The sequence below is a fragment of the Alosa alosa genome, chromosome 24, assembly GCF_017589495.1.
Source record: "Alosa alosa isolate M-15738 ecotype Scorff River chromosome 24, AALO_Geno_1.1, whole genome shotgun sequence".
In the NCBI taxonomy this organism is placed as follows: domain Eukaryota; kingdom Metazoa; phylum Chordata; class Actinopteri; order Clupeiformes; family Clupeidae; genus Alosa; species Alosa alosa.
The window spans coordinates 3,302,195-3,316,210 of NC_063212.1; the positions used below are offsets into that span (position 1 = coordinate 3,302,195).

Below are 14,016 nucleotides of genomic sequence, written 5' to 3' on the forward strand. Positions count from 1 at the left end.
GAGTGTGCATGTGTGTGTGTGTGTGTGTGTGTGTGTGTACAAACTTGTGTGCACTGCCATTTCGCCTGTGTGTTTGCATGTATGTGTGTGTGTGTTTGCAATGTTTACGTGTGTGCCTGTGTGTGTGTGCAAAGTTGCCTTTGTGCAAGTGTTTATGTCTTTAATGTACAGACTCACATACACACATCCACAATCGCTGATCATAGGGGTCCAAGCAGTTATTGAAATGTGTCAGTTGCAGCACCCCAGATGAACAACATTTTCGAAATTTGCCGTTCATACAGAGACTGTGGCAATGATTCATCTTCACAAATCTCATAAACTTTGAACCTTTACATCTCATTGAAATATGTATCATAATCATCGCACCTGTCAACCCTCCTGTTTTTTCTGGGTTTCTCACGTATTTTAACTTTTTTCCCCGCTGTCTTCCTGTTTCAATATTTTCCCATAAAATATCCCGAATTTTAATACTCTCATTACATTAGCCCTACCAGTAAACAAAGGGTTAGGGTAACCTTAACATTTGACCTGTCGGTCTCTGTACTATTGTCCAGTTACCCCATTGCCCTTCCAGCGAAATATGCTTTTAAAGCATCGTTTTGCTTGCTTGAAGGCGACCTTAGAGTGACATTAGCCTGTTTAAGATAATTGCATATTTGTTGTGAGAGCACATTTTGACGGCAATCTGTAAGTACAGTCACGTTAGAGCTAGCTTCACAGCTCATTTAGTTAGTGCAGCAGTTTTGTAGTCTGAATATTTGCTTTTAGCAAAGGGATAGCAACAGAAAGACGAATGTTGAAATTTCCCAGTGTTTTGGTAGCCTCGTCGTCGTCATACTCAATTCTAGTCAGAATTTGAGTCTGATACTGCTCCATTGGAATGTATGGGGCTTGTTTCAACTGATACAGGGGGGGAAATGCATCTGCACTGAATTGCAAACAAAATCAACCAAAGCATGCTCAGATGATGTGATAGATAAGGCACTGTTGCTCATCTGTCCATCATCATATAAAGCCCAATTTGATTGGTCCGAACAGCTCTGGTTCGGGCACAGCTGCTCCGCAATGGAACAAGTCCAGACCGAACTTCCAGGCCTCAAATGCTGTGGGCAGGGCTAAGTTCGGCTGGCATCCAGGTTAGTATTTTGGGTGAGAAATATTCCTTATTTTCAAAGCTCAATGTTGACAGCTACAGTATGCTTGAGACAGTGATATATGTCAATTGTGTATATGTTCTGAATGGAATTTCATGAAATGTGGTGTGCATCTTAAGAATGTCAAATTGCATTAACTTTGAACCTGCAGTCCTGCACATCACAAGATACTGCTACAAAATTCTTTTGGCTGCTGAATCTTCATTGGCAATGGTGGCCATTTTGTTAAGTGAGCCAAATGATGTGTCAACAACAGCAGTTTCAACGAATTGCCAACTAAAAGTTACTGGGGGTGGGGGGACACTATATGACAAAATCTATACAGGTGGGTCTGAAAATATTAGAATATTGTGGAATAGTTCATTTTTACCCCCTAATTTAGTTCAAAAAGTGGATATATATTCTAGGTTCATTAGATATAAAGTGAAATATGTCAAGCCATTTTTTGTTGTAATCTTGATATACGCCTTTCAGCTCAAACCAAAAATGAGTATCTCAAAATATTAGAATAAGGAGGTTATAATACAGAAATGATGACCTTTTGAAAAGAAATGAACTAATCTGACTATTTTGACTAATCTAAAATAGTTCATTTATACACATACACATACATTCAATACTTGTTCTGGCTGCTATTGCACAAATTACTGCATCAATGTGACGTGGTATGGAGGCAATCAGCCTGTGGCACTGCTGAGTTGTTATGGAAGCCCAGGTTGATTTGATAGCGACCTCAAGATCATCTGTTTGTTGGATCTGGTCTCTCATTTTTCTGCATAAACCATAGATTCTCTATGGGGTTCAGGTCAGACGAGTTTTCTGGCCAATCAAGCACAGTAATACCATGATAAGCAAACCAAAGTTACTAGCAGTTTTGGCACTGTGGGCAGGTGCCGAGTCCTGCTGGAAAAGGAAATCAGGATCTCCATAAAGCTTGTCAGCAGATAGAAGCATGAAGTGCACTAAAGTATCCTGGTAGAAGGGGGCATTAACTCTGGACTTGATAAAACATAGTGGACCAACACCAGCAAATGACATGGCACCCAAAAATCATCACTGACTGTGGAAATATCAAACTGGACTTCTTGGTGTCTTGCCACTCTTCCTCCAGACTCTTGGGATATTGACTGGACCCTGATATCCAAAATGAAATGCAAATTCTGTTTTTATGTGAAAAGAGGAGTTTGGACCACTGAGCAACGGTCCAGTCCTGTCTCTTCTTAGCCCAGGTGAAACGCTCTAACCTTTGCATCATGTCCTCTTATTGATTTATAGGAAGCATGTCAAAGACAGACTTGTTTTGGCTCTAACACATCTTCAGATCAACAGGAGCTTGAGGACTTGAAGTGTGAATGATGATTTGAAGTATGTTAAATGTGTGTACAGGACAGAAAAATGCATGGCGTCAATAAAGAATGCAGCATGGACATGGGAACTCTTGAGACTCCGGGCTGCTCGGCGAGATTCTCTTGAAAAGCTCTAAAAGTTTGCATATTGCTGACAAACAAGAATGACCATGTGTCACATGCACACATCAGTGTTGAGACTAATAACCATAATTCTCCAAGCGTGTAATCTTCTCTTTGACTGAGTGAGACAAATTAAGTGCATCGGTTTAGCACTGACATGCTGCTACTGTGTGAGTGTGTTTTATTCACAACAGAAATTAGCAAGTTCTACTGAAGTGGTTGTCAACACCCTTCAGGGTTACAATGACAGCAATTGTGAAATTCCTGGATTATTCATGTTTTAATTAAAGAGTGCCCATGTGAAGGACGGGAAATAAAGTAGCAGCCTACTCTCGTAATTAACCCAGTAGTAGTGTTGTGTCTCTAAATTGAGAGAGTAGTGTTGTGTCTCTAAATTGAAAGAGTAGTGTTGTGCGGTGGTGTAGCCTACACATGGACAGCGCATGCAGTGGAGTACAACTTGTGGGATGTTCCCTTTTTGTAGCACGATCAAAAAAAAATGTCATCAAGCTTTTATCTACATTTTAACCTCCTCTCTGGAGCAAAAGGTGATTTACCAGACGAAACATTTATATTAGCCTCTGAAAGCTAGTGTATGCAATAACGTCTGTCTGGTCTACTGGAAGTCTTTGTGCATTCACACCTCATAGTCTCTTCAAAAGCCCATGCAGGCCTGACTGGCATCCACTGAATTCCGTATGTATGTAGGCTGATCCGTTTTCCTGAAGAGTATGTCCATACTTTCAGGAAAAAAACCCTTCAAAATTCTTCAAATTGTTTGATTTTGTCTGCTGCACAACCACACAATGTGTAGGACACAACTGAATGCCTGCATAAATACTCTATAGTCTGTGGAATTTTAACAGCCTGTATTCTGGAACTGTATTCCTTACAAACTCAAAAGGGCCATAGCACAATGTCCCTAATCATGAGTTTGGTATGCCAAGTAGGTGTGTTTGCACACTGAAGGTCATCTTGAAATGACTTTTCAATAGTGCAATTTCTTTAAATCATGTGATGGAAAACGTATGATCACTATACTGGCTGGAGGGATAACCGTAAGAATTACACAATGTAAACCTACATTTGGACTCAAGGACACAAGTTTGAACGGGCGACCATCAACTTTATTTCATTTAGAGGGAGAACATTCTCAGAAAGGCAGGGGGGGCATAAAGGCAAAAAACCATGGCAACAAGCCTACACAGGAGGACACAACACAACGTGCATTCAGACAGAGGGTGGGCCAAAACATTAAAAAAAAGTCCAACTGGATCTTTTGAGAAAATAAAAAAGCTCTAATTTAAAAAAAAAAAAAAAGAATCTTCAGCTGATTTCTCCCATTTCAATACAGGATCTCAGCGGAAACAACAAAAATGACTAAAAACACCTCAGTACAGACACAGGGACAATATAAAATTTGTATATGTCTACAGCTATGCAGTTTAAAAAGTAAGGCTCGTAACAGTACATTATATGGTGGTCGACTAACCACTCTGGTTGCAACCTGGTCTGGTGGTCAAAGCACTGGACTGTACAGCGAAAGAGAGAAAGAAAAAATAGAACAGTAATAGACATTGACATTAATAAAGAGACAGAGAGGGAAAGAAAAAGAGAGAGAATAGAGATTAAGAGAAATACAAATAGAGTTTGGGAGACAATGACAACAAGAAGTCTGTGTAGTCTGAATAATACTGAATAGAAAATGTACTGCTTGTCATTAGATGACTAGGGCAGGACATGGGGTACGTTACCCATGAGCCTGAGATCAGTTCCTCTGTCTTTACTGATGGCAAATGGATTTAATAGGCTTTAGAGGGAACTGGTCTCAGGTCAGTAAAAGATGATCAGATCAGTGGGCTCAGCAGGTTTGATCGGAGTCAATCAGGGTTTCCATAGCTGCATTGCCACAGGGAAAAAAAAAAAACACTGCACCCCTGGCCTGATTGGTATAAAGATGATTGCAATGCGACCATAAAAACAATAAAGATGGACATAGGCACTTGTGATGATTTACATTTTCCTTCATGTTAAAAAAAAGAGAACAGAAAAACAAAATCTTCAACAGCCCAGTCAAGGAGCTCCCTTTGTGCAGAGCAGAGTGATGCATCCTGGGAAATTGGCCAGCCCTTTTTGGTGATTGTAATTAAAGGATGTGATTGTCTGGTGGTAAGAGTCACTCCTTGGTCTCCCAAGGCCTTAATCACGCAGTGGGCTAACATTTTCTTTTTTTCCTCCCTGGAAGAAGCCTGCTCATGTACAGCAGCAGCTTCCACAGAACTAATGTTTCAAGTGATTATAGACCCTTTCAAGAGAGTTCCATTATCAGCATCATAGTTGGCCCCACAAGACTTCCTTTTTAACATTCCATATGTTATCTTAATGCAGAGGAAGTAGATTGGGAACCAAATAGAATGTTCAAGCATTGTTTTTGTTTTTATTGTTGAAAGGGTCTATACCTGACAATCAGTCCGGCTCAGAGATGGCGCAAGAGGTTTTCTTCTGTGGCCAGAGACTGGAGGAGAGAAAGCAACAGTCCACAGAATGCAACTCGAGCTGAGCCCCTTCAACAGAACCTAAACCTCGTCCAGGTTCTTCAAAAGATGCTAAGCTGGGTTGCATTCTGTGTTGTTGGATATCTTCTATGTGGTGAAGACATCCAGCATACAACTGAACATGGACAGGGCTTAACCCGGTGTGAGTTGTCAATTTCATGCATGTTACAACATGGGAGCAAATCAGTTTAGATTTCCAGTTATGGAAATTATTATCATAATCATGATTGTTCACAATAACATAGGTCAGATATTTTCCTACACAGTGAGAACACTAATCCTAGTAGAGAGTGTTGAGAGTGTCAAAGCGTTGCCATCAGTAACCAACACCACCATCACAACGACAACCAGTACCAAGCTGCTCCAAATCGCCACAAAAAGATGTGATTCACTCACAGACAAACAAAAACCTGTCAGTATGTCACTTTGGATTGCACTGCTACCAATAATTTTGCAAGCAATACTGACTCTTACTGGTGAAAAAAGAAATTGCAGCTTGAGTGGCACCAAGTTAATTAAGTGGAGTCTGGCGCCCCCTGGTGTGTAGTTGTTTACAATATTAGAGTATTTTTTTCTTAATGCTGAAACACCAACAGTGATTCTTGAAGCACAATTTCTGATACTATTAACAATTGTAGCTAATCCATTCACCAAGTTTGCCAAACTCAAAGCACATTCACTGCTGACAGTACACTCAGTTTGTGCTTCTGAAGCACACTCTTTGCAAAACTGTAAACCCAACTCATTGCTTTTGCACTGTACACATTAGTGTCTTCTATTTACTCTATTTTGCCAATTGTGGTCCCAAATAAAACACTTTTAGATCATGAGTTCCCTCAGCAATCAGATCTTGGGCACTACAAATAAGCCACAGTGGCATTTGGCCTGAATTACAATGTAGGATTTATTTAGTTCTATTATAGAGTAATATTGGACTGAATTTGTAAGAATTAAGAGGGCAGGATGATGAATAGGTGAAGAACAGAGGAGGAGAAGGACGTGGACCAGGCAATTCTATGGTGACATTACATGTGATGTGGATAAAAACTTAGGGCCAGAAATATACTTTCCCGTGAAATTATTTGTTTTCTTACTTGTTGTTTGACCCCCTTCCCTCATATCAATATTTTACATAAACAAAAGATACAAAACTATATTGTAAACTGATATGCCCTGCACACTGAGAAAGCAACAGCCATAAGTGTATTTCATTTATACTTTCAGTGTGTACTTGGTACTGTTTTGACACAAAAACACCAAAGAGTTTGAAGGGTTTAGTTAGCAAGAATTGTGTTGGTTTGGTGTAAAGTCATGTGATTTGTGTGTAGATGTTTGCAAAAATAGCCAATAATTGCAAAAATAGCATCTTAGCAAACAGAAAACAAATGTAAGAAGCAGAAATGCTAATAATGTAGCAGTGCATCCAAAAGCATAAGGGAAACAGAATCAAGTTGCATTTATAACATTTCATCATTAGATAATCACAACGTTTTAATTACTCAACATAATCAAAAGCAAAAGACAGAACACAGTCATCAGTCATTACTAAGCTTGAAGTAGAGGGAGCTCCTTAGCTAAACTAAGAGATCACAGTGTTCCTATAGTCCCCCGTCCTCCCGACCCCTTGCAGGGCTGCATGGGCAGTGTCCAAGGACAGGGGTTACTCCATGATGAGAAGCACAGAGAGAGATCTAGCTACTGATGCAGCAGAATGTATGGCACTGGTGTATGAGGGCATGTGAGCATGTGTGTGAAGCTATATTTGTGTATGAGTGTATTTGTGTGTGTGTGTATATATGTTTGTGCATTTGTGTGTGTTAGTATGTGAGGGGATGTGTAGCTGTGAAGATGTTAATTAAACAGTGTCACTCATGCATGTGTGTGTGTGTGTGTGTGTGTCTGTGTGTCTCTGTGTGCTTTAGTCAAACCCTTGCCAGTCACTTTGCTCAGAGTCGTACTCTAGTTCCGCCCCTACACATCTCACTCCTTCCAACAGCATGGGAGTGCCGTGGTGGCGATCTGGAAGAGATCAGGGAACAGGGAACAGGGAACAGGGAACAGGGAACAGGGAGCAGGGAACAGGGAGCAGGGAACAGGGAGCGGGAGAAAACAAAGGAAAAAGAAAAACAGACACCAAAGAAATCAGTGAACAAAGAAACAATTACGTTCAATTACACTGAAAAAACACAAAAGAAAACAACATCTATTTTGCCATGATCCCCTTTTTCTGTACCATTTGAAGTCTGCTTAACTATGGGACTTTAATTTACTGTTCCGGATATTTGCCAATTGCATTCTGACCACAAGAGGGCACAAGAAGACAATAAAATATTTTGACACAACTGACGATTCCCTCTACGCAGACAATTCAAATATTCCCCATGTTAAACAGCCTAAGGTGGTAAAGCACACAATACAACAACACATAGACTTTTAAACCAGACAAATACAGTATGTACTCACAGAAAAAGCCATGTCACAAGCATGTGCACACACACACACACACACACACACACTATTTACACAACATGCTCACACTTATCCAGAACACAAACACAAATCATTATTATAAACATGTGACCCCTATACAAACATATAAGAAGCAAAACTAAACAAAACTCTCACTGACCAAACCAGTCCTTACATTTACATTTATTCATTTGGCGGACACATTTATCCAAAGCGACTTACAGCAATGGAATAACATTTAGGCTATTAATACTTAAGCATTTTAACATTTAAACTTTTAAACTACATGGCTACAGCTACGGCGTTAGAATAGCAACTACAGTGCAGAGGAAAATAAAGCTTTAGTTTACCACTGCATCTGTCAATACTAGCACTAGAGGATAGGAGTGCCTACGTATTAAGTACTAGGCAAAGTATGGAGGGGGAAGAGTGGTAGAAGAGGAGAAAGAGAAGAAAAGAGAGGGAAGTGGAGAGGGAGGAGGGAAGAGGAGGAGGAGTGTGGTAAGTGCGTATAGTGTGAGGTTGTCAGAAGCGCTAGGAGAGGGGGTATTCTTGGAAGAGTTGTGTCTTCAAGATAGAGAGGGATGCCTGCTCTGATGGAGCTTGGCACATCATTCCACCATCGGGGGACCAAAAATGGAAAATGTCTGGATTGCTGTGTGAGTTGAGGGCGGCAGTGCCAGATGACATCCTCTGGAGGAGCGCAGCCTTTATGAGAGCTTAGGGAACAGGGAACAGGGAACAGGGAACAGGGAACAGGGAACAGGGAACAGGGAACAGGGAACAGGGAACAGGGAACAGGGAACAGGGAACAGGGAACAGGGAACAGGGAACAGGGAACAGGGAACAGGGAACAGGGAACAGGGAACAGGGAACAGGGAACAGGGAACAGGGAACAGGGAACAGGGAACAGGGAACAGGGAACAGGGAACAGGGAACAGGGAACAGGGAACAGGGAACAGGGAACAGGGAACAGGGAACAGGGAACAGGGAACAGGGAACAGGGAACAGGGAACAGGGAACAGGGAACAGGGAACAGGGAACAGGGAACAGGGAACAGGGAACAGGGAACAGGGAACAGGGAACAGGGAACAGGGAACAGGGAACAGGGAACAGGGAACAGGGAACAGGGAACAGGGAACAGGGAACAGGGAACAGGGAACAGGGAACAGGGAACAGGGAACAGGGAACAGGGAACAGGGAACAGGGAACAGGGAACAGGGAACAGGGAACAGGGAACAGGGAACAGGGAACAGGGAACAGGGAACAGGGAACAGGGAACAGGGAACAGGGAACAGGGAACAGGGAACAGGGAACAGGGAACAGGGAACAGGGAACAGGGAACAGGGAACAGGGAACAGGGAACAGGGAACAGGGAACAGGGAACAGGGAACAGGGAACAGGGAACAGGGAACAGGGAACAGGGAACAGGGAACAGGGAACAGGGAACAGGGAACAGGGAACAGGGAACAGGGAACAGGGAACAGGGAACAGGGAACAGGGAACAGGGAACAGGGAACAGGGAACAGGGAACAGGGAACAGGGAACAGGGAACAGGGAACAGGGAACAGGGAACAGGGAACAGGGAACAGGGAACAGGGAACAGGGAACAGGGAACAGGGAACAGGGAACAGGGAACAGGGAACAGGGAACAGGGAACAGGGAACAGGGAACAGGGAACAGGGAACAGGGAACAGGGAACAGGGAACAGGGAACAGGGAACAGGGAACAGGGAACAGGGAACAGGGAACAGGGAACAGGGAACAGGGAACAGGGAACAGGGAACAGGGAACAGGGAACAGGGAACAGGGAACAGGGAACAGGGAACAGGGAACAGGGAACAGGGAACAGGGAACAGGGAACAGGGAACAGGGAACAGGGAACAGGGAACAGGGAACAGGGAACAGGGAACAGGGAACAGGGAACAGGGAACAGGGAACAGGGAACAGGGAACAGGGAACAGGGAACAGGGAACAGGGAACAGGGAACAGGGAACAGGGAACAGGGAACAGGGAACAGGGAACAGGGAACAGGGAACAGGGAACAGGGAACAGGGAACAGGGAACAGGGAACAGGGAACAGGGAACAGGGAACAGGGAACAGGGAACAGGGAACAGGGAACAGGGAACAGGGAACAGGGAACAGGGAACAGGGAACAGGGAACAGGGAACAGGGAACAGGGAACAGGGAACAGGGAACAGGGAACAGGGAACAGGGAACAGTAAGTAAGTGGGTGCAGACACAACGAACAGCGGGGTAACGTGTCCTTTTTGGTTAGGAGTCACTGGCTCATAAACAATCGATACATACACACAGACAAAGTCAGACAGGCACTCACCCATAACGCGTGCCTGCACTCTGATGCGCACACACGTGTCCTCTTTGCTTTCGCTCACCAGGGTCAACTCCTCACACAGCACCCCCTCCTGGTGGGGCATGTACTCACAGTGCAGCCGCACACCGCCTGATAGGGATGGAAAGACAGAGAGAGAGGGAGGGAGAGAGAATGAGGAGTGTTAGAGGGGAAAATGACAGAGAGAGAGAGAGAGGGAGGGAGGGAGGGAGGGGGGGAATGTAAGAGAAAGGTGGGGCGAAGTTGAAAAGAAGAATGTATCAGAGACACATGAGAGAAAATGAAGGCGATCCCCTTCGGCTTGCTACAAATTCCTATGAAAGGCCACAACTGAGCATCATTGAGACCAGTAACACAAACAATGAATACTTAGTCCATGAACAATAGTGAAATGGTCAAAACAAACACTGATTGAATACACTGCAGGGTTCTGAGCTGCAGTTATAAGTGCACGCTCTTTTGACATGCAGGGCTGTGGGTCATGTGAGTCATGTTGCTTATAATAAATACTGATAAGGGTTACTGTGGTTGGCCTGGGAGACCAGATTGGTCACAACCACAATGACACACACACACACACAAACCCCACTCTCTCACTCGCTCGCTCACACACAGACATACACAGACACACACACAACAAACCTCCAGAGACATGTAACTCAAGAGGATGGAATACTTCCAACACCCCAGGGTCAAAGACATAAATCTAGCCACACACAGACACACACTGAGCAATGGAAAAGCACTGAGCTTGCCAGCTGTACAGTTCAAAGCCATGTCAATATGGTGATGATTGTTTTCTCTGTGCCGCTAATTGCTTGATTAAAGACGTTAACGAGATCAATTAACACAGAGACGTTAATGAGCTCAATTAGACCCAGGGGCTCCTTCTGTTTCCTCTCAAAGCTCACAGCCTTGTAAACACTACACAGCAGAGCGGCTGTGCTCTGCTACACAGATGCAATTCAATCCAATCACCTTCCCTCCCCTGCAAAACACACACACACACACACACACACACACACACACACACACACACACACACATACCTTGTCTTGACTGGTCCTAATTAAACAAACAAAAATGTATTGCTGATTTCAAAACTGACAAAGATAGCCCTTTCTCTCTCTCTCTCTCTCTCTCTCTCTCACACACACACAAATGCAGATGTACAGACAGATACACATACACATAACTGAGAGCCAAGAGGCTACAGCTGTACCTTCTGATTGGTGGGTGATGTTGGTGATGCGGATATGAGGGTTCGGAATGGGGGCGGGACAAATGTCGGTGCCTAGCAATGGCAACTCTGGCAGGGTGAAGTCGATCTCATACCTGTGCTGTGTCTTCAGAAAGCCCACCTGAGTGTGGAAACACAACATGCTTTTACAAACACACACACACACAAACAAACAAAAACATTCACACACACACACACACACACACACAGTTATGGTAAATGCTTAATCTGGCTCACACATACACAAGCTCACACACACACACATTCTAGCAAGATGTGGCCTATCCCCACACACACACACAGCTAATTCAGTCATACATACCACCCACAAAATAATGGTGGGTGCTTCCCTCTGCATTTCAGCTCAATACATCTTCTGTTCACGTAAGAAAGGAGATTTCCAGCACAAGAAAGAGAGCACAGCTCCCTGGGTCACACACACTCAGGGATCAACCACTGATGCAGCAGCAGGCAATAAAGCAGCAGAGGGCAGAGCGAGCCCCAAAACTTCAGAAGTTCAGATCAGACAAAGTAAGGGAAAATGGTAAGTTAGCATTGCAACTAGCAACAGAAAGGGAGAAAAGAAATTAGATTAAATTGAAGGAATAAAAAGGAAAGAACAGGACTTTATATAGTGTATCCTATATATCATTTAATGTATGATATACCAGGACAATTCTTCCCCATGATAATAATAATTTGTCATGTCATGATACTAACAATATAGTTGATGGCACCCAAGCAGAATGAGAACAAGTAAGGAGTTCATTAATGATGACGGTTCATTTGGACTTTTTAGATCAATCAAACTCTCAAGACTGTAAGCTTATGTGACTTGTGTTCAAGAAGAAAGTGACTGGATGGTTAACACATTGTGCAGTTGTAGTATAAAAATGGCATGAAATATATAAGTTTAAAGTCTACAGTATAGTTATATAGTTATAGAGTATAGTATAGTTCATACTAGTATAGTATAGTTCATCCCTACTTAACTGTTATAGGAATGAAAAGAAAGAAATGAAAAAGAAAAGGAAAACAAGTTGTTATTAAGAGGATGGACTCCATAATGACACAAAGGATGGCAGTGCAGTAAGACACAACATCTGGAGGATGCCCCCCGCCCACACACACACACACACACACACACACACACACGCAATAATCTGCAAACCCTGTAAAACATTATTTATTTATTTTGTTATCCCAGCCTCTCAGAAGTAAATAGACGATGGCATTCACCACTCAGTGAAAAACAGTGTGGGAATATAATGCAACAGTTTAATATCATTCAAATACCGGTATTCTGAGAATCCAGAGATTTTTTTTGTATGCAAGAACCAGGGCTGAAAAACACTAATGGATGGCAATGGCCTTCAGGCCCTCAAGTGTTGCTGTTTCTGCCATTTTCAAGTGACAGAATCCCATTTAGGCGGTCTTCTGTCTTGTAGGAGAATTCCAGAGATTTTTCTCATAGACCTCTGTTTCTCGAGGTCGCCGAGTACTCTATCGACTCTCCCTATCTTGAGTTCATGCAGCCAACAGCTAAAGCTACCAGGCATCTACAGTGCTACACTCTGGGGGCAAGTTCATCCCAGGGCCCCGGCCACCTTGTGCACCTCTGTGTCTCCCTCCCTCCCTGTTTGCAGCAGGTGAATGGCACAGGTGTGCTCAGGTGTAGGTGACTGGTCCTCTGATTGGCATGGTGAGAAGAAGCCTAAGAGGAAGACAATAGCCCTGTTTACATGGACACTTTTAATCTGATTACAAACGGAGTAATGACTCAATCTGAATAAAAATGCCTCATGTAAACACCTCTACACCTCTAAACAACGATCAGATTCAGCCCGATCCAACTAAATTTCCAATTGGATCGAGAGAGGTGTACTCCGTCCTGATAATCCAATTGATTGAAAAATCCACCCATGTTAAACAGGTACTCTGATTGTTGAAGTACATCTCTTCTTTCTGCGCAGGTGTTCTCCTATGTGGTAATAATACTGAGTGACGTAAACAAATTAGTTTCCATGGCAGCAATACAACAAGGAGCTTCTAAATGATTCCATGCTTGTTCCATGTACAGTAAACCCAGATTAAACGCCAATTGGTTTATTTAGCGTTCATGTAAACAGTTCGGTTGAGATTCATTTCAATCTGATTGAAAAACAAAAAGTCCATGCAAACACGGCTACTGATTTGCACTACATTTTGGTTCAGCTTTCACTACACCCACTTTCTTTACATTCTGTATTATATTCTTGAAAAAATATACATACAATTTCACATATGCCTGTGGCCTCCCCTTTATGTATCCATACTGGAGCCCAGGATGGTTTACACACACTGCATCCCAACTGTTTTGGAAACGGGGTTGTACACAAGAAACCTGTAGAGACGTCAGCGACTCTGCTAGCCTGGGTCCACTGGGCCTGCCCATGGCAGTCTGCCTGCTGCCTGGGTCTACTGGGCCTGCCCATGGCAGTCTGCCTGCTGCCTGCTCAGGTCTGGTGCTGCGCTCTCAGTGCTATTACAGACTTTTAACAGACTGTTTTCTCACTGTGGTCTCTTAGTTGCTTAGTTGTTCTGAGTGGTGTTTACTCACAAAACAAGCCTCGAGTGAGACTTTGATAGAGGCAAACACACAGACACACACACAAACACACAGAGACACACACACACACACACTAAGTATGTGAGTGGGAGAGACAAAGCAAGAGAAAGACAGAGAGAAAGAGAGAGAGAATAATATGGACTATGGAGTATAAATGGACTTACT

The 14,016-nt window shown here is 43.2% G+C and overlaps 1 protein-coding gene across 1 annotated transcript in view; it reads right to left on the bottom strand.

The window, feature by feature from the left end:
• Positions 1-3,731: 3,731 nt before the first annotated feature.
• c24h20orf27 (chromosome 24 C20orf27 homolog) overlaps positions 3,732-14,016 on the bottom strand; it is a 28,057-nt gene continuing 17,772 nt past the window's right edge. Inside the window, exons 4-6 of the mRNA XM_048236826.1 lie at positions 11,226-11,364; positions 9,989-10,114; positions 3,732-7,200 (exon numbers count right to left, since the gene is read on the bottom strand). Of these exons, the coding sequence (XP_048092783.1) occupies positions 7,100-7,200; positions 9,989-10,114; positions 11,226-11,364 (366 nt within the window). The 3' untranslated portion in view covers positions 3,732-7,099. The remainder of the gene's footprint in view (positions 7,201-9,988; positions 10,115-11,225; positions 11,365-14,016) is intronic.